Source organism: Haliotis asinina, chromosome 7 (genome assembly GCF_037392515.1).
Source record: "Haliotis asinina isolate JCU_RB_2024 chromosome 7, JCU_Hal_asi_v2, whole genome shotgun sequence".
In the NCBI taxonomy this organism is placed as follows: domain Eukaryota; kingdom Metazoa; phylum Mollusca; class Gastropoda; order Lepetellida; family Haliotidae; genus Haliotis; species Haliotis asinina.
In genome coordinates, this window is record NC_090286.1 from 36,028,681 (window position 1) to 36,050,170 (window position 21,490).

A 21,490-nucleotide genomic window follows, 5' to 3' on the forward strand; every position below is an offset into this window, starting at 1 on the left:
TGAATCGGTTTTCACCAACCCATGCTTGTAAAAAGAGACGTCTAATGGATAGGATGGTCAAATTCCCTGAATTGATTCGTGGAAGCCATTCCATTTTCGTTGATGCTATTATGTACAGTTCTCCATCATGTAGGTGTAACACTGCTGTAAACAACCAGCAGATTATGCCTTTTACAGGAATATTGAAACGATATGGTTTTATATGGCAGATGTTGGGGTAGTCTTGTGGTTAACCCGTTTACTCGTCATTCGAAGGCCCGGGTTCGATTCCTTACATGCATACAATGTGTGAAGCCCATGTCTGTTGTTCCAATTGTTCCTCACTCACTCACTCACTAAAGAGTTACAGGTATATCAAGACTATCTGATAGGCGCCCGCCATTGTAAATGGTTGTTAGGTTGATAAGTATTCGAGACTTGACGAGACCGGTTTGCTAAATGCAACCTACTTGGTTATCAGATCGCTGAGCAATCTAACCACTGACAATCCACGACAGGGGCCATACGCTCTAAACTGCCAACCCAAACCGAGAAGCGTGTCTTTGTGACGTGGTCGGAATGTCAAGCGTGGAGACGACTGTGGGCAACCGAAGCAGGAACTGAATCGCGTCCCTCTCAATAAGTACGTGTATATCCCATAGAGAACTATAGCCATCACATGACTTGCGATTGTATGTAGATAAATGCGTAACATAAATACAAATACGATACATTATGCAGGCACCTCCCGATATTTCAATGATTCGCTCGTGTAGGCAAAGCCTCTCTAGCTTGGACAGATTGTGGAAGCTACAAAAATAAACGGGTTAGTGCTGTGATACGTACACCCGGTGAAAGATGATATCAGCGTGCTTACAAGCTCTGCTTCCTGACAGAGTAGATGCATACGTACAACAGCGGAGATACTGACACAGAGGTTGTGACACAGACATACACGGCAGGTGGAGATTCCACAGTCACTATGCAGATGTAATCGATTTAAAAAAACGCAGATTTATGGTTGACGTTGAGGGGAGGTGTGGTTCACGTGAACAGCTACACATACAACGGAGTTGTGTCTGACAGTTACAGTTTGCCTTGGTTCTCACAATGCCGAAGAAAACTCCAAAGGTTGTTGTTCCTGAAACTGTCGCCAAGCCGAACCTCCAGTGGGAAGTTGGAGCCTACTCCCTGGAGGACATTCTACAGAAGTACCCTCTCCCTCGTGTGGTGCAGTGTGCCTATACTCTCAATGATGACATGTCCACGGAACAATCAAACTTTGATTTCCTCCAGCCTCTGTTGCTGTATCAGAAGCGAAAGTGTAACAAGGTGACAGCAACCAGTCTTAATATTGATCCTCAAACTGGACACACGGTGGAAGTCGGGAATCCCCTTCTCATACCTGAAGACTACAAAGGTAGGTGAGTAAATGAGTGAATTTAGTTTAACGCCGCACTCAGCAATATTCGAGCCATATAGCTGCGTCCTGTAAATAATCGAATCTGGACCAGACAATCAAGTGATAGGCATCGATCTGCGCAATTAGGAACCGGTGACATGTATCAGCCAAGTCACCCGATTCCGCTAGTCGCCTTTTACGACAAGCACAGTCGCCTCTTGTGTGTGAGTGAAAGCACTATTGCCTGACTGATTAACTGACTGACTGTCTGACCATAGTCTCACAGGGAAAGGAAGTTAAATTAAGCTGTTGCTGAAGAATATTACACATGGGGAGAAGGAAGCATTAACACAGTCTTTCAGATATATCACGTGGAGGGAAATGTCTGGTTCTTACTTATTATAAAAGGAATCGAACGCTTTAACCACTAGGCTACACACATCCGTAATAGATATTAATAATACATGTTCAGGTCAGGCAGAGTAAACATAGTTTAGCTGGGCGGGTTACTGAGGTAGTTTGTGGGTCATCTAATCACCACGGTAAGCACAAGAAATGGTCTTCACATACAGTATTAATTCAGTAGCCGAACCCTGATGTCTTCGGCGTAACAATCGAACATTCTCATCGCTAGGTTACCTCACGACCTCTGACGTTAGGTGACCTCAATACCTGTTGAACCAATCGTTTACTTCATAGATCATAAACATAACCATACACGTAATCCTAAACATAATAATCATACATATAATTATAAACATAATCATACATGTCATAACTTACATCATGTCATGTAGGTGTTCCATACTTGGAAACACGCGATCGTTCTTTCATTTCTGGTTAGTTTTAAGTTTGTACACACACACACACACACGCACGCACGCACGCACGCACGCACGCACGCACGCACGCGTAAAAGGCCTTGTGTCAAGATACCAGATGTCTTCCGTCTTGTTTTTGGCGTACGTTTTTTTTTTTAGTTTTGGTGTCCGAGATCAATATCACAAGCGTCAGTCTATGTATAACTCACGTTCTTATTGTTGTCAAGATCTGCGGAATATTATAATGAATGTCAGTCGCGATATTAGTGTCCCTTGGAGATCCGGGTTAGAATTTTGCCGTTCGTAAGAGGTATCTGATTGGATTTAGAAGCCAGTTACGGTGACGTCACTAGGTGCCCGTTCTTTTACACACCCTGTGCGACTTCCAAAATATAAGATATCACTGGATTGTCTGGCCCAGGGCAGGTTTCCGGATAATTGTTTGAGCCGTTACGTGTTTCCTCACGTTTACAATCTCCTTGGGTATTGAAAGTAGATGAATAATTTACTGACCCTTGCTTTTTAAACTATCTTGATGTTTTTCTACTTAAAATATTGTTTCATGGACCCAAAGTAAAGGTAAGGTTGGCTTATTGCTTATTTCACACATTGCCTACACACGTGACCCCCGTATTTGAATAGTGAAAACATACCCGTGAAGATTCGGGTTAGAACTGATCTTCAGCCACCCGTGCTTGTCGTAAGGGCAACTAACGGGATCGGGTGGTCTCGCTGACTTGGTTGATACTGTGGCTTGCATTGCTAAGAAACAGTGTTAGAAAGACATATAGATGTATAGACCCTACCCAAGTACCATATAAAAGGGAAGGGATGTAACGACGAAACCACACCCTTCTTAATCAAACTTAGATTTCACCTCGTGAAATATTTTACAGGCCCCGCCAAAGCCTGGGGATCGAACATTAGATGATTTTTCCTAAAAAACGAGCTATAAATGGTCACAATCGTATCATTTTTTCAAAAGTTATACACCATGTCTCATCGAAAACAACTACCTCCACAATTTCAAAAGTTATACACCATGCCTCATCGAAAACAACTACCTCCACAATTTCACGCCAAAATCATGAATCGCCCAAGACAGGTATAAATTCGTTTAATAATATTAATTCATGCCACGTTGACAGCGCCTGTGGAGAGGGCTAGATTCGACCGGCAGCAGTATTCCAAATACTTATTGCAACATCTGCATACCATTTCTTCGACAGTAAGCAGGTATTTTCTCAAAAAATACCGGTAATCACCCTCACTTGTCGGCCATAGATGACCTTGACATTCAAGTGATCTGAAGAGACCCGCAAAAACTTATTCGGGCCATCCGATTGGTTAAATATATCAAAATACATTTGCCCGTTGTTCAACGGAGACTTACGAGTATTTCACACACACACACACACACACACACACACACACACACACACACACACACACACACACACACACACACACACACACACACACACACACACACACACACACACACACACACACACACACACACACACACACACACACACTGTCTAAACAGGACTGGCGTGAGACCGGCATTTTAGACTGGTTATATAGCACAACAGTCCGTATTACAAGACCGATTCTGGAGAGACTTATGTCTCTTGGTGTCAAAAATATGCAGTTATAATTTGATAGTCAATTTTTTATCTTACATTTGGTCCGGTATTGGCAGAATTCGGTTTAGGCAGGTTTCACTGAATATGTGTTGGTGTCATTGATCGAGGAGTACACGAATGAATGGATTTTCACACTGGCCATTAAGACCGATAGCCAGGCATGGTGACAAAAAGTAGCACATTTTAACGTTTTTGGTAAGAGTCGTCCCGGCGATGATCTGGGTTAGAATTGATCTTCAGTCACCCATGCTTGTCGTGAGAGGCAATTAACGGGTTCGGGTGGTCAGGCTCGCTGACTTGGTTGACACGTGCCATCGTATTCCATTTGCGTAGATCTAAGCACTTGCTGCTGATCACTGGATTGTCTGGTCCAGACTCGATTATTTACAGACCGCCCCCATACAGCTGGAATATAGCTGACTGCGGGGTAAAACTAAACTCACTCACTCATTCACTCACTGGGCATCGAACCATTGACCTTCCCATCTTTCGGCAGACAGTCCATCTGCAAGACCACATGACAACGCGGTGTGTTTTGAAACACATGTATACTCCAAAGCAGAGTACAGAGGCTTAGATGTTCTATGAAGTAGGCCGACTTTTCAAGCAGATTTAAGTACTTCCTGTTTGATATCACAATGAACCCTTAAGACTCTTCTGGAACATGTTGATATAACAGGCGCCTGTGTGTCATAATCCGTGTCGCTATGAATAGTGAAATGACCTTGACCTCGACGCCAATTTCGTATACCACACTCGATGCGATGTCGTATAAATACGACATTATCATATAACGGCTTTAAAATCGCCCGTCCCTTTGGTTAAAACGTAAAAGATATTTGAAATTGCGTCCACATTTAGATAATAATGTTCCAAAAGAAATACATACAATCTTAAATGTATACAATTTTTTTAAAGGAAAGGTACTGTGCATAAGATGTCTATTAAATTAAATGTTATGTACATTGCATGTGAGGGTACCGTAGACTTTACAGCTCAGTTTAATTTGGACCGAAAGCAGAGATCTACATGTATTCAAACAAATACCGTTCTTAAGTTATGACTTAACCATGATGACAAAATATTCCGCATGTAAATTCGGTGAGAGGTGTTAGCGAAGATGTTGGGAGGTAATGCATGGATTTAGTGTTCTATGTTAAATGAGGAGTCAAATGCCTTTCAAAATTGTACCATTTATAATGTAGGGCAAGCCCAGGCGTTTACCACCTATGGTTTTACACGGTAACCGCTTCTTAAGCTTCACGCGGGTCTTCGAGCGACCCCTTTAAAAGTACCCCAGTGCATCGTGTTGAAACCAGTGAGCGCGGGTCTGGAACCGTCTGATGTGAGCACACAGGCGATCCTGGTTTCAAATTCACAATAAGTGTCTGGACTGCATAAGAGGTCCCCGCGACGACTCGGTCAATCATGTCCCTTACACCCCACTCTAGCCTGTTCCTGAAGTAAGAAAACACGATTACTACCAAAAGGTGACAATGAACATAACGCAGATGGCTGTGTTTTGCATCGTCATGCTTTCATAAGCTAGTATAAATTTCGCATCTCCGAGTAACACAAAGCTTGCACAGAGAGAGAGAGAGAGAGAGAGAGAGAGAGAAGTGGTGGTGGTGGTGGTGTGTGTGGGGGTGGGGGGTGGGATTATAAACATAATCATAAACATAATCCAACATATGTCGTCATGTAAGTGTTTCATATCGACAGAGTGCTTTCGTCATACCATGAATGATTTAATGTTATACTTTGAAACAAGCGGTCGTTCTATAACGTCTTCTGGTTAGTATTACGTTTGCACTTTATTGCTAAAATGTATTCCAGTACACCGTTAACTGGTAATAACGGTAAAGGTATATGGGCTGAGAGGCAGCATGCACTTACACCCACATCCACACCCACACCCACACCCACACCCACACCCACACCCACACCCACACCCACACCCACACCCACACCCACACCCACACCCACATGTAAAAAGCCTAGTCGTGTTAAGATGCCAGCTGTCTTCCGTCCTGTTTTGGGCGTACATGTTTCGAGCTTTGGTTTCCGTGACCAATATCACAGGCATCAAGCTATGTACAACTCCGTTTGCTATTGTAATCATGATCCGTGCGATGCTATAATCAATGTCAATCACGACATTAGCGTCCCTTGGATATCGGGGTGGACCTGGTCGCACGCAACCTATGCCGTTCATACTAGGCGTCGGAATGGACTGGGTAGCCAGTTATGGTGACATTGGGTAGGGGGAAGGGGCGGGAGAGAAGGATTCAGGGTTGAGCAGGGGTAAGATAGAAAGATACAGAAAGATAGAGTTCCCCAATCTGATCACCCGATCCCGTTACTCACCCGTTACGACAACCTGGGGCATGCATTGGTTACTAATATGGTGAGTACATTACGGTAAGCATGATGTGAATGTTGGCGCTGTTTACCTCTGCACCCTGTTTCTGGTGTTGTACGTTTGTACCGATGGGCACTGTCGTAACGGTTAACACAGACAGCGTTACGTTATATCCGCTTTGGGCTGAACTGGTTAGTAAGTAAACGCGATAAAGAAAATGTGTCATGCAAAGATCGTTATAAAGTGACTCACTATGCTAGTATTTGTCGTGTCATAGTGACATTAGCAATCCTTCGATATTGTTTTTGACGGATTGTGAGTAACTTCGGACTGTTCAGGTCATTTATCAGTGTAAAACAGCACGACATGGTTCACATGGAATTATTGCAATTCTGTATGGTTTGGTTATAGTGAATTACCGCAATTTTGTATGGTTTGGTTAAATAGAATTACTGCAATTCGGTATGGTTTGGTTAAATAGAATTACTACAATTCTGTGTGGTTTGGTTATAGTGAATTACCGCAATTTTGTATGGTTTGGTTAAACAGAATTACCGCAATTTTGTATGGTTTGGTTAAATAGAATTACTGCAATTCGGTATGGTTTGGTAAAATGGAATTACTACAATTCTGTGTGGTTTGGTTATAGTGAATTACCGCAATTTTGTATGGTTTGGTTAAATAGAATTACTGCAATTTTGTATGGTTTGGTTAAATAGAATTACTGCAATTCGGTATGGTTTGGTTAAATAGAATTACCGCAGTTCTGTATGGTTTGGTTAAATGGAATTACCGCAATTCTGTATGGTTAAATATAATTACCGCAATTCTGTATGGTTTGGTTAAAGCCTAGATGTCAAATTTCTTAGGATGATGTCAGGAGGAGCGGGGTGTGGATTGGGGGATGGTGGATCGATGACCAGAAGAAATGTTTGATAAAGGCTGAGTGGACAGTACGATACCGACTGTTTCAAGAAAACATGTGTTTTTGAATCTTCGTTAAAATTGTAGGGATGTTAGGGCACCCATGCAAAGCGTCAACAGGGACGTTTACGACAAAACAGTCTCTGAACCATATTGTTTTCGCTTCTACTCTCTCAGACCATGCTGTAACTGTCTTCACGGGACGGTTTGCGGTTATGTTATTTCCTCCTTGAATGTATAGTTTTGATAACATCGATCCTTGTGCCTTCAAGAAATCGTTTGCAGTTAAGTATATAATTTTCTCTTTGAATGTACAGTTGTGATAACAGCGATCCTTGTAATTGCTTCAACAAATGGTTTGCGGTTAAGTACTGTTATTTTCTCCTTGAATGTATAGCTTTGATAACGACAATTCCTGTGCTTTTACAAGATAGTTTGCAAATAAGTACAAACATTTTCTCCTTGAATATATATTTTGATCACGCCATTATCTTAACTCCATGGGATGGTTTGCAGTTATAAATATAAACATCTGTTCCTTGAATGTATACTTTTGATAACGACATTTCGTTTGCCTTCACAGGATGGTTTGCTGTTAAACTGACGTCTTTTGAGAAGCCTATTCCCCACTATGGCAGTGTGGCGAACCTTGCCTCTTCGGACTGTGATACATTTCTGATTGGCGGAGAACACGAAGTGCAAGCAGCGCAGATACAGAGAAACGTTGGTTCCCTACAACCACGAGTCCTCTACCCAGGCGATGTACTGCGAATGGGCCACCTGTACGTGGCCACAAGCAAAGTGAAAAAATCCATATTTTCAAAATCCGTTACTCGTGAAAAAAAATATCTGTTATGCTCAGACCAGGCAGACCGGGAGGTGATGCTTCCCTTAGATACAGCGGGCGTTTTCTACATCGTCAAGTACAAGAACACGCAAAAACAGAAAATAATGCAGATTAAAGATGTCATAGACTCCCACTCATTGCCGTGTAAGGTCAAGTTAGTGTACGGACGAGTTCCTCTGACCCCATGTATATTTACTGGAGTTTTGAACTTAAACGAATGTAATCTTGAAACTTCAGCCATCATCTCCTCAGTTTTCAACCTGAGGAATATACTATTGGAAGTTCCAACCAGCATTCCTCTAATGTTCAGAGTAGCCAAATCTGGCAGTTCACTCACAAACAGCAGTGGCTATAAAAATGCGTTAGACTTGTGTCAAGAAAATGCAGAAAGATATATGAGGAATATCAAGGTAGCTCAGAGTTTACCTACGGAAGAGACCAGAAACCAGTCAACACCTCCTATGTCTCGGAATAAACAAATCAGCGAAACTTTTACTGTACCCAAATCTGATGTTGCTATCATTGTTGATTCTAAAGGAAGCGAAATCAAACACAAATGTTCTCCACCCACAGAGGTTAAATCTCTTCCAAAAGTCCTTCCGAAACCACAGAACCCAACTGGACGTACGCCTGACAATCTAGCAAGTCATAACGTGACACCCGCTTTTCCACCTAGAACACCACCAAAACCGAACACGCCTCACCCTGCTAAATCTCTGCAACATGAAGATCGGAACCTAGACGCAGCAGTTGGATTTAGTCCCGCGCCTACATTAGTTGTCCGTCCAGCACCCAGGAAACCTGCTCCCCCACCAGCATCTAACAAACCCAAATCAGCGGCCTATGAGCCTGTTTGGATTAAACCAACGTCTACTACACCACCATCTACCCCACCATTTACTCCACCGTCTACTCCACCAAAGTGTGGTCCCGGCTATGTTAATCCAAAACGACATCAAAAGGTTCAAGCAAGAAAGACAATAAGAATAAGCACAACTAATGGCTATCTGACAGTTCCGGTGTATTTGAATAGCGATGATTCCGAATCTGAAGAGGTCATGAACCTAGCAGACAAGATTAACTTGTGGCAGCGTGTAAGCACATCCGACCTGAGTGCTTCTAGTGAGGGCCAAGTAGACACATGTGTTGATGGACTTAAAGCAGGAAGGGCAGGAAGTTTTACATACTCTGAAACAGGTGGCCTCGCTGAGAGAGGTGCATCAGCAACGTTGCCTTCAGAAGAAGAGCGTGTCATGGAGTATGAAAACATACAAAGTCTCCGGCAGCTTAAAATGGGTGACAGTGGCAGTGTTTCGGAAGCCCTTGCTTCCCCTTCCAGTCATTCAGGGCATTTGGGTGATGATATCAAGATAGAATTCAAGACTTTTGGTAGGCCGGAAATGAGTACAGATGAGGATATGTCCATTAATAAATGGAAGAAGAATCAGATTCCTGTCCCTCTTTTCAAACCAAAGAAACAAAGGGATGTATCTCACCCTCAGGAAGTGCATCACGTTGAAACAGATGATGTGATTTACGAATCATCTGATGAAATCAAGCATGTTACTTGTTCACCACCTTCCAAAGTTAGAAATGACGTTTACGAACCAGTAGAGCAAATGTGGCAGAAGAAGAAAGAAACTGGTTTCCAATCCCTCAGGTCTAGCACAGATGATGTGGTGTATGAAAGGCCTGATGATCTTGTTTTGAATCCGACCAGTATTCCATCAGAGCCAGACGTAAAAGAGGATGTTACGTATGAAGCTCCTGACAGTATAGGGCAAGGGCAGTGTGCTTCTTTTTCTGCAGACTCGAGGACCAGCATGATGGACAGCGGTGCAGATGACAGTCCCACCATTGTTGCAATGTCTGCTACAGAAGTGCATGACAAGCTGAAGCAGGCAGGAGGCGTTAAACAAAAAACATTGGCTCTCCTGTTAGAAAATAACATAGACGGCCGTGAACTGTCTGACATGGGTGAAGATGGTTTGCAGCAGAGATTTCCTTCCATTTCAAACATTGAAAAGAGAATGATCGATTTATTTATGCAAAACTGTAAAACTGGGGTATTTAAATTGTGACACCATTTCTCGTTTGCTGACTTGCATGGATTTACGTGTACAGTGAGTGTGACTTAGCATATGGCCCTGTCTGAGACAGTATTCAGCTTAATATTGGATGGAACCCCAAATGATTCATGTCACGTCATGGTCAAGAACTTGGATACATTGCTGACAAAGTCAGAGAGTGACATAATCGATGTGAACCTGGATTCGAACACACATTTACAGGTTTCTGGCTTGCCAAAACGGCAGCACAACACTTTGAACATCCTGTCCGTCAAAGGTATACGACCTTGTGTATGGTGACTACGGATTAACAAACAACGAATGGTTATTCAATAGTAGTGTATTTGAAACTCCTGTCTTTGCTGTGTACCTTAAGTATGTAGTATGTAATTCCTAGTCTTTCAGTCTTCTGTTCGTCAGATCTCCATTTCACAGATATAACTCTGAAACAGTTTCCCAGCGTACATTTTCTTTTCCTCGGTAGGGCGATACCAAGTGGTTAAAGCGTTCGCTCGTCACGTCGAAGACTAGGGTTCAATTATCCACATGAATACAATGTGTGGAGACAGTTTCTAGAGTCGAGTCCCCGTCTGTGGTTGCTAAAAGCGGCGTGAAACCATACTCTCCCATTCACTCATTCTTTTACTTTGCGGTTCAGTTCAGCCATAATCACCCATTCACTCATATTTCCCTTCCAGCACAAAAAATGTAACATATCCACCCAAAGCGAAGTGGAATGTGCGGCAGTGACTTTATTATGAACAGATGCCCTGAATCAGTATCAAATACGATGACATCGCCAAAATCCTAGGGAGGGCAAGACTGGTTCCGATTCAGAAAGTTTTGTATATTTGACAGCTTCTGTTTGTTTATGAATGAAAATGAACAGTGAACAGTCAGTGTATTGGCAAATGAACCAGACTTCGATACACTAGAGGACACATCCACCCGCTCTGACTGGGTTTGGTCTCACAGATGTTTCGTTTCGAGGGACATAAACCCAATTACAAAATATTGCACAATTGATTCTCAATTGCACGCTTATAATTTTGTTATTTGGTTGGGGTTTTTGTTCACAATGTGTATTATATGTCATGAACAAGTGATAATTGTGTTTTAATTATGTTTGAGTTTTTTGTTGCACGTGACCTTTAAAAGACATAGAAGTACTAGATAATTTTGATAAATCGTTTGTAAAAAGATAAATATGTTATCATTGGTAGTTTAGATGAATAACTGACTAAAGAATGGTTAGTGGCTGTACCATCAAAAGGTGTTGAAATATTGTAAAATTATTGTCCTCCTGAGAGGGTACGTAAGTCCCAAATCAGTCAAGGTGGATTTAAACCTACTACTAGTATTAATCGTGGTTTTAATCGAGAGAGTATATTATTTTTTGGAAGAACAAATCTAGAAATTTGTACATTACACAATGCCATTTTAGAAAGTGGTCAAATGTAACATGTGCCATATTTGGGGTTAAGCCGGTGACCTTGTGTGCTGGAGATTAGGTGCCTGACTCTGAGGGTGCAAATTCGAAACCCGGATGGGACTCAACCAAACAAGTACTAGAATTTGTACTTTAACAAGAAAGTGTAATCCCAAATATGACATATGTGAAAACTAAAAGGTTTCAGTGCGTAAGACAGAATAATATGTTGATAGTAATAGGAAGACTCCATCACAGACAATACTCAATATCTGTTTTACAGACGCCTACGTGTTTGCCTGCCTGTCTGCTAACGACAATATGCAGTCCAGAACTTCACTCACTGACCCCACGCAATTTGAACTTAACACACATCAGGCTATACACCATAAGCAAAACACACTGCTTTCTGTATGTCTCTGTCACATTATGCAATTACACAGACAGGCAGATGTGATACTTGTACACATGGCATGTTATGATGTTTATTGTTTGCAAACGAACTGCATCCATTTTTTCTCGGATGACTGAATCAAGTGGAAAACTGTGCTAACTCAGATTGTCCTTTTCAAGTCCTGCTTTTTTACCTGGACGAACGACAGGTTCGAGCCACGCAGTAGTTCACCATCTTGGTATTTGTTAACTGGTTTGAAACGTAAATGAAGAAAGCATGTATTTCCAAACCGTAACATAACTCTTGCTTGACAACGGTATAAGATTCCACATCGAAACGTCGCATCGTATACAATAAAAGGATTTGTTACCCATAGAGAATCATACTATCTTATAACTCACCATACTTCTGTAATGCCAATCAAACAGATCGTCTCTATACACACACACAGTGAACTGTCAGTGTATTGGCAAATGAACCAGACTTCGACACACTAGAGTACACATCCACCTGCTCTGACTGGGTTCTGTCTCACAGATGTTTCGTTTCGAGGGACGTAAACCCAATTACAAAATATTGCACATTTGATTCGCAATTGTACGCTTATAATTTTATTATTTGGTTGGTTTTTTTGTTCACAATGTATATTATATGTCATGAACAAGTGATAATTGTGTTTTAATTATGCTTGAGTTTTTGGTTGCATGTCAGACCCAAAGTAGTCAAGCTAAATTTAAACCTACTACTAGTTTTAATTGTGGTATATATGTTCTTTAAAGTTATGGCTAGATTATCGAATTTACTACTAGCTGAAGGGACGGTTTGAATCCAGCTTGGGTCCATGCATGAAGGAAAAGTACTCTAAGCCCCCTTGGTCCCAAGCGTGGTGATTTACCTTCAGCTGTAGCCTGCCTTTCTATTCAATTGTTGTACATAGTCAAATATTTTAGAGTTCATCACTAGCTTTAAATTAAATTAGTTATTTTGCTGTCCTTTGTTCAGGGAGTTTCATAATTTACCTTAATCTATAGTAAGGATGTAGTCTGTCATCAGTCACCATAAGACTGAAATATTGCAGGAGTGACTTGAAATTTTAACTCATACACACACATACACACACACACACACACACACACACACACACACACACGCACGCACGCACGCACGCACGCACGCACGCACACACACTTCAGTAACAAAATATGAATGCAGAATTTGCAAAACAATTTCAGATTCGGGATTTGAATGAGGTTCAAATATGGAAAACTGTACGCTGGTTGTTTATGGTTGTTTCGAATCCCGAATCTGAAAAAATATTTAAATTCGGGATTCAAATGCCGAAACCTGAATATGAAGAAAAGTCCAAGTTGAGGCTGAAATATGGAACAATATAGGTTTTGGTGTTCATGTTTTTAAGATACCCAGTATTACTACATATATACATAGATACATAGATACATACATACTACAGACGTACATACATTCAGGCATAGATACATAGATACATAGATAGATACATATAGATATAGAGAGAGATACATAGATGCATAGATACATAGATACACAGGCACATACATAGATACATAGATAGAAAGACACATAGATGCATATCTAGAGACATAGATACATATCTAGATACATAGATACATATCTACATACATATATGCATGCAATGCAATGCTGAATCTAGGAAAGAAAAATCCGGAATGCGAGGAGAAATTCATATTTAGGATTTGAATCCCGAATGTGAACAAAAAAATCAGACTCGGGATTCGATTCCCCAATCCCCAATCCCCAATCCGTTTCTAACTTCATGTTGCTCAAAGAGTCCAGCCTTCACTGGTGAGTGAATGGCTTTCACCTTAGCTCGGAACACAAATATAACATCAAGGCGGTCTGACCTGTGTGAGCATTGTTGTGATAAGCGGTGATGGCTATGCTGACCAACCTAATGCAAACGGTTGAGACAATTTTTATATAACTTCATAATGTTATTCATTTCAGTTATGTTGAAAAGTCGTGCAGAAACTATTAGTTAATGTGTTTACAGGTATAACAATAATAACAACGCATACACCTTTAACTATGCTATTTCATTTAAAAATGAATTATTCGTTTTGTTGGGTTATTTTTTTGTTAGTGAAAGCATAAATATGTGTGTAGATGAAAAAGCGTAACAAATAAAGATATAGGCTGATGTGTAGCGAGAGAACATCTATGGAAAATATTTCACTTGTATCGGTGTACTTGACGTCTCACTGTTAACAATAGTCCAACTGTAGTCGAAGTAAATGACAGCCCGTAATTGGTTGACTGTTGACATTCAATATTCAGATTGCACAAATGCAAAAAGACTGACTTCTGACTGGACAATACTCCAACTGCAGTCAATTTATGGTAAAATGTATATGATTGACTTTTGACAACCCGGAAATCTGTGGCAAGGAAGCACGAGAAAGAATGCATCATCATTCTCTTGTCTTTTATAACAAATAATGAACTTTTAGGGATCTATTCTAACCAGCATTCCACCGAGATGGAACCTTGCATGCTTTAATTCCTCTCCAAATGCCGAAATTCCTCCAAATGCCGTAATTCCCCTCCAAACGTCACCACCTCGTATCCAGCATTCGAAATTAACGTCCGTCCCGAAAACCACTCAGCCCCACAGCTTTTGTTTTCGGCAGGTGATTATGGCCGAGAGCTTTCATGCCCAATAACTAAGAGCAATATTTCCACATTAAGGTAAAGGGCCTACACATTCTGATCAGCCATGCTATTCTCGAAACGTTCGTAACCTTAAAAACTTCGTAAGTCCATTCTTAAGACATTGGCTACGATCAGTTACGAATTCTTATGGCTACGAACGTTTGGAGAATAAGGGCCCTGGAGCCACACTAGCTCTGGGTCCTAAGGGCAAACACTGCACGTATCTTGTCAACATGAGGCGTAAGCCAAGTCACTGTACAGTTCAGGCTATATCATAAGCATGTGCTTTTAAACCAGTATGAAAATACTGTGATATCAGGTGCTGGCGACAAAAGAGCGTTCTATGCCCCTTCGTTGACACCTGTCAAATATATACGAACGCTCAGCCAGTCCTTGCATTTAAGCAACTGGGTTTTTTTAAGAAAGGTAAATAACGTCGAACCCCGATTATCCGGACGTTTTGGCTTCACTCGAAGATCGTCCAGACAGCGAGACGTCCGGTTAACTGTATCAAACAAGCAAAACGTGAATATTAAGTGAAAGAAAAAATTGATTTCATGTACGTATATCAATAAATTAGTAGTCAATAGTAATAACAGTGAATCATCATAACATATAAGTGTACCGATAATACATGGAAGGCGGCACGTCGGTTACAAGCTGCCAGGTTGTCTCGGCTGTAATCATATGGCGTGTGAAGCTTCAGGTGGCAAGTTAGATAAACAAGAGTCATCAGAAAACGACATATCTCCCGGCCCCCACATATTTGAAAGGACAAATCATCTGACAGTTACTTGATGTTTCTTTGATTAAGTTTGAATCGTTTCCATGGAAGTCATGAAAAATATAAATGCCATATATCTGTAAACAGCAAAAGGCACCACTTCAAGATCTGTCTCATATATCTGCCAAGATCTGTTAAAGGATATGAAATGGTTTACGAGTTGTGCTCTGGAAACGAAGCCTATCCCTCCATTTGGAGAATTGTTTCAATGGAAACCGGGAAAATAAAATGCCAAAATATTGTAAATAGAAAAAGGCACCACTTTGTGGTCTGCCTCAAATATCTGCCAAGTTTTGCTGTAACATATTAATTAGTTTTCGAGTTATGCTCCGGAAACGAAGCCCATCCCTCCATTTTGAGACTAAGTCCGAAACGTTTCCATGGAAATCCAGAAAATTATAAATCACAAAAACCCGTAAATAGCAAAAGGCACGACGTTGGGGTCTGCCACATGTGTCTGCCAACATTTGCTGACAGATATTAGGAACTTTTAAAGATGTGCTCCGGAAACGAAACACACCTCTCACTTTTGAGACAAAGTCTAAATCGTTTCCATTGAAACCGAGAAACCAAGAAATCACAAAAACCCGTAAATAGCAAAAAGGCACCACTTTAGCTTCTGATTGGCATATCCACCAAGTTAAAGAAAAATAAAGAACGGATTTTGAGTTCTGCTCCGGAAACGAAGCCCATCCCTCCATTTTGAGACTAAGTCCGAGACGGTTCCATGGAAATCCAGACAATTATAAATCACAAAACCCTGTAAGCACCAAAAGGCACCACTTTAGGTTCTGACTGATGTATGTAACAAGTTTTGCAGAAACAAATTGAACGGTTTTTGAGTTATGCTCCGGAAACGAAACCTATCTCTCCATTTTGAGACTAAGTCCAAAACATTTCCATGGAAACCGAGAAACTAATAATTTATTACAAAAACCTGTAAATAGCAAAAGGCACCGCTTTAGGGTCTGCCTTACATATCTACAAAGTTTTGCAGAAGAATATTGAACGGTTTTTGAGTTCTGCTCCGGACACGAAGCCCACCCAACCATTAGACTAACATCAAATGTTCCATGGGAAAACAAAAAATAAAAATGCCAAAACACTGTAAATAGCAAAAGGCACAAGCATATGCTGAGATTATTATATCTATCAGGCTTTGTCTAAAAATATTGAAAGGTTTCTGAGTTATGCTCCTTAAACAAAATGATTGCGGACGGACGGACGAACGGACAGACGAGGCATCGACTATATCCCCCCGCATTACAAGTCACTACTTTCCCAGTTACAGATTCTTTTTTCTGGTTGACACATTGTGTAGAGGCTTTATGAACAGACAATCAGACAGTACAGTTGAGGTTGATTGTCACATAAACAGTCACATGTTACTACACTTTTGAACAGCTTTCGTGGATTTTAGATACGTGTTTTAAATGCAAAGCAAGAGACCGCACACTATGCATATTTTGTGAGCTTAAATATTTGCCATTGACTGCTTACAACAGGTAATAGTTTTTAATTCTGGAAGGTATTTCAGCCTTAACTGTGCATATTCATCATACTTAAATATGTGTAACTCATCTTCCAAATCACCTGAATTACAATTTGTACAAACATCATCTCTAAGTTCATTGCATTTTCTCCGACGGAACGAGGTAATTTTAAAAATGTGCAATGATATTCTAAATTTACACAACGGGCGGACGGACGAACGAACGGACAGACGAGGCGTCGACTATATCCCTCGGCATACAATTCCCCGGCATTGTATGCCGGGGGGATAAAAACGTAAACCCATGAAAAAAGTCACTACTTTTTCCAGTTGCAGATTATTTTTTTAGGTTGCAACATTGTGTAGAGGCTTTATGAACATTGTCAGCAATATACATGACGTATCCCTGATAACAGATGACAGACACTTGTAACATGACCATCACATGACAGAGCTCTACAGAGGCCTCTACACATCGGTCCTCAGACTCAGGCACTACAACGAAGGACCGCTGCAAGCAGACTAAATTGCAGAGCCTGGTAACCGCCTACATCAAGGGTGTGTGAGCGAGTAGAGTTTTCCGATTCTTTTAGCAATTTTCCTTCAATATCAAAGAACGTCATAGATTGTATCCATGTTGGGAACCGAAGCTTTAGCGATAAAGCGACCACACCGCCCACTTCAGCAAGAAGGCGATGTATACAATACACAATGTTTGTCTATTGATATTTTAGTTGCATTGACAAACAACACAACACAAATGCCATTTGAAGTAGTAGCACTAATATATTCATACATTCATAACTGAATGAAGCAAAAATACGTTTGGCGGCAGCATAAAAATAAAGAAAATGTCTAAACATCTTACATACCTTTCTTTACACAAATATACTTAATACAGTCATAAATACGGAGACGAAAATATACCCCCGGCACTGCAGCATCAGCGGTTATCCAAAAGAGTGATTTACTGACGACGTTTTCATTTTCTTAAGTGACAATATCACACATTTTCCACACTATTTTGGCCTCCATTATAACAATATTTTTACTTCATTATATATCATGGAATCTGAACTGACTTCAGCTTCCTATTGATGCAGTAAAACACTTATAATCCCTTACGACTTGTATGAAATTGATAATTTAAACTTCGAGGCGAGCAGTTTCAAAACAGAGAACTCTTGCTATCTGTGGAATATAAGCAAGTGCCCCGTTCATCGAAAACTATAGCATGAGGTGTTGCCGGTGTTGCTGAAATGGTTTTAATCACAGTTTGAGCACTCCAAAGAACAAAATTATTTTTTGAATAAATTAAATGGTAGCCTCCCTGATGATTGACAGGTTTAGTATTATTGAGAGAAACGCATTATTTCGTTTTTGGAGTGGTGTGATATAGCACCTATAATCTGTGTAAGCTGTGCATAACAATTCTTCGCATGTCTTTCATAGCTCATTACTAAGACAGCACGTAAAAGAATAGATTGATTGACAAGGGTTTCGAGCAGAATTCAGCAAATATTACTGTTAGTCGGTTTAATGTTAGAAGAGGAAGGTCCGAGGTTACGTATAGAGGTTTACGCCTTTGGTGAAACCCACCAATATGGTCAATATGGTGCTGACGACAGCCTTTGCCGGAACGATCTATAATCACACGTGACCATTAGATCCACTCAACCAGGAACAGGGCAGTGAATAGTGTTTATTCCGCAAAACAAACAGTCCACACATACACACACACAATATTGCACGAGTGAACCTTACACAGATACATCCTAACATCATCGTGACTAGTTATGAAAGATGCACGCAAGTTTTCTAGATTGCATTTAGATTCAGGTTGTAAAAGGAAGCGCTTTCTATTATTATACAGCAAGTTCATTCGTCTCGTGTGTGAAAATGTAAACAAGGAAATGCAATATTTGCTAGTGACACAATGTATCCTAGCAACAGAAGAAAAGCGTACTTCTGGGCGCGTCAGAAACGTTAAGGACAGCAGATCTCATAATGTTTCCCAAACCTTCTTTGAATATCCGTCCTCAGGAAATTGTCACCAGACCGAACCTGCAATGGGAGGATGGAGTATATTCCTTGGAGGACATTCTACAGAAGTACCCTCTCCCTCGTGTGGTGCAGTGTGCCTATACTCTCAATGATGACATATCCAGAGAGAATTTTGATTTCCTCCAGCCTCTGTTGCTGTACCAGAAGCGCGTGTGTAACAAGGTGACAGCAACCAGTCTTAATACTGATCCTCAAACTGGGAACACTGTGGAGGTCGGGAGTCCCCTTCTCATACCTGAAGACTACAAAGGTAGGTACAATACGTTGGAATGATTGAATGGAGTCTACAAGACCTTGAATAATCTTGTTGTGCACTGAAATTAGCATGATTATAATTAAACGTATGCCAGTTTGGATTTCGACTGACATTTACTTTCATAATGCATAATACTTTCACAACATCTTGTAAGTAAACATCATCCGTTATCTTTGGTGGCAATCTCTCCGTTATGAGTGGGCGTGTGGTGACTTACTGATTAAAGCGTTCGATCGTAGTGCTGGAAACCCGGGTTCAATTCCCCAGTGCAATATGTGAAGCCCATTTCTGGTGTCCCAGCCATGAAATTGCTGGAATATTGCTAAAGGTGGTGTAAAACCAAACTCACTCACTCACTCACTCACTCGTTTGTGGTCTTTTCTTTCATAGCTACTTACACTGTAATTGTTGATATCTTCATGATATGTTCCATGTAGTTTAAAAAAAATTCACTGAAATACGACATCTTCCAAATGTCAAAATAAATAAAACCTTTATAAAAATCTGAAAAAAGACCTTTTATAAAATGTGTGTCAGTAAAATAAAATCGCTTCTACCTCCGGAGACGTAGATCGTGATTTCATGAAAAGATTTCGATCAAAAGTTCGACCAGCTTTACAAACAAGAAGAACTGACTCCTTGGTGACAATTAGATGATGCTTATCTTTTCAGGGTGGTTTGCAGTGACGCTGAAGCCTCACGTCCAGTCAGTGTTCCACTACTGCCGGGTTAGGACACTGGCTTCTTCCAACTGTGACACAATTTTGATTGGTGGCGAACATGATGTGAATGCACTGCAGGTATACAGAGAGGGTGACCTTCCTCGACCAAGAGTTCTCTACCCTGGCGACGTTCTCAAAGTTGGTAACGTGCATGTCACAACAACTAAAGTTAAAAAGAGTTTGTTCATGAAATCGGTCTCTAAAGAAGAGAAGTTCCTTCGTTGCATGGATTATGCTGACAGAGAGCTCCTCCTTCCATTTGAAGCCACAGGAGTTTTCTATCCTCTAAAGAGCGGAAAAAAGGAATTTCCTATCATGCTTGTCAAGGATATCATAGCTGATATCGAACTCCCTTGTATAGTCAAGTTAGTATACGGGCGAGTTCCTGTTACTCCGTGTATATTTACAGGAGTAATGAAGTTGGAGGAGTGTCACAAAGAGCCATCAGTCATTGTGTCATCTGTCTTCAACCTGAAGAACGTACTTCTGGAGATCCCAGTTACAATTCCCTTAATGTTCAGAGTGGCTAAGAACGACAGTTTACTTGTAGACAGTGGTGGATATAATAATGCGTTAAGGCAGTGCCGAGAGGACATGGAGACCTATATGAGGAACATTAAAGTATCTCAGGGCGAGAGTGCTGGAGTTCAGACCCCAAACAAATCGCAGCCATCTTTCCCGAAAGTTCCAACTTCTGCTCACCCGAAAACCACTACTCATTCCATACCTCCCGAAGTGCCAGCATCTGCTAAACTTGCATGTGGAAGGACATATGATCGGCAATCAGAAACATCCGAGTCGTTGCCTTCAGTTGATCTGTTCTCCACAGGAAGATCCTCCTCATCTGCGTCTATTCTTGCCTCTCCCATAAGTGATGGTGATTACACACCAATGTGGATTGGAAAACATACGCCTAGATCGTCAACATCAGAACATTCAGGGATTTCTCATCCACAGATTGCAAAACAAAACTCGATAACCATAAGTACAAGTAACGGATACATGACCGTACCGATGAATCCCTGTGACCCTGAAGTCTTGGACAGACAACAAGTCATCAGTCTTGTGGACAAGATCAACCTATGGCAGCGCATGAATGGTTTCATTTCTGATTCCGAGGACAGTGCCAGTATACCTGAAATGAAAGCCAGCTTCACATACTCAGAAGCAGGGGAACTTAAGGACTGGGACGCCGCCGTGAGTCATCGAGACGCGGCAAAGGGATTATCCATCAAAGGGGAAGGCTATCAGAGCGGTAAAAGTTTTCCCTATGGATGATGGGCATTTCTGTTATTCCTCGGCATGACGATACAAGGCAGCACAGCACCATATTTTCTCACCCGAAGTGTTAAAGAAACGATTTCCGCGCCTCTTTCTCCCGAATCTTCTGAAGATTCTGAAGTTAGTCAGTTGTATTCAAAATATTAAAGCCTAATAACATATTAAATTGACACGATTATATAATAATATAATGCATCCGACATCTTCCCTTGTAATGAAGACAGAGGGTAACATGCACATAACTGATTCAACCTGGAAATGATTTTTTTATATAAGTTGAATATGGAGAGGGGAAATTTTGGTGTG

General features: G+C 41.0%; 2 protein-coding genes across 3 annotated transcripts; both read left to right on the forward strand.

The window, feature by feature from the left end:
- Window positions 1-709: 709 nt before the first annotated feature.
- Window positions 710-11,170, forward strand: LOC137291801 (uncharacterized). Of its 2 annotated transcripts, none has more exons than XM_067823332.1 (2): window positions 710-1,399; window positions 7,721-11,170. In XM_067823332.1, exons 1-2 carry the CDS (start codon window positions 1,090-1,092, stop codon window positions 10,063-10,065), a joined length of 2,655 nt encoding a protein of 884 aa, XP_067679433.1. In that variant the 5' UTR covers window positions 710-1,089; the 3' UTR covers window positions 10,066-11,170. The 2 variants fall into 2 exon arrangements, with proteins under 2 accessions (XP_067679433.1, XP_067679434.1); XM_067823333.1 differs by having other exon boundaries at window positions 849-1,403.
- Window positions 11,171-18,868: 7,698 nt separating this feature from the next.
- LOC137291097 (uncharacterized) lies at window positions 18,869-21,181 on the forward strand. Its single transcript, XM_067822379.1, has 2 exons — window positions 18,869-19,175; window positions 19,854-21,181. Exons 1-2 carry the CDS (start codon window positions 18,869-18,871, stop codon window positions 21,179-21,181), a joined length of 1,635 nt encoding a protein of 544 aa, XP_067678480.1.
- The last annotated feature ends 309 nt before the right edge of the window (window positions 21,182-21,490 follow it).

What these genes read in the sequence shown, in the direction of transcription:
- LOC137291801 (XM_067823332.1), top strand. Translation starts at nt 1,090, where the DNA reads ATGCCGAAGAAAACTCCAAAGGTTGTTGTTCCTGAAACTGTCGCCAAG. An exon ending in CATACCTGAAGACTACAAAG is followed by an intron (nt 1,400 to 7,720) that starts GTAGGTGAGTAA and finishes TTGCCTTCACAG; the next exon opens with GATGGTTTGCTGTTAAACTG.
- LOC137291097 (XM_067822379.1), top strand. Translation starts at nt 18,869, where the DNA reads ATGTTTCCCAAACCTTCTTTGAATATCCGTCCTCAGGAAATTGTCACC. An exon ending in CATACCTGAAGACTACAAAG is followed by an intron (nt 19,176 to 19,853) that starts GTAGGTACAATA and finishes TTATCTTTTCAG; the next exon opens with GGTGGTTTGCAGTGACGCTG.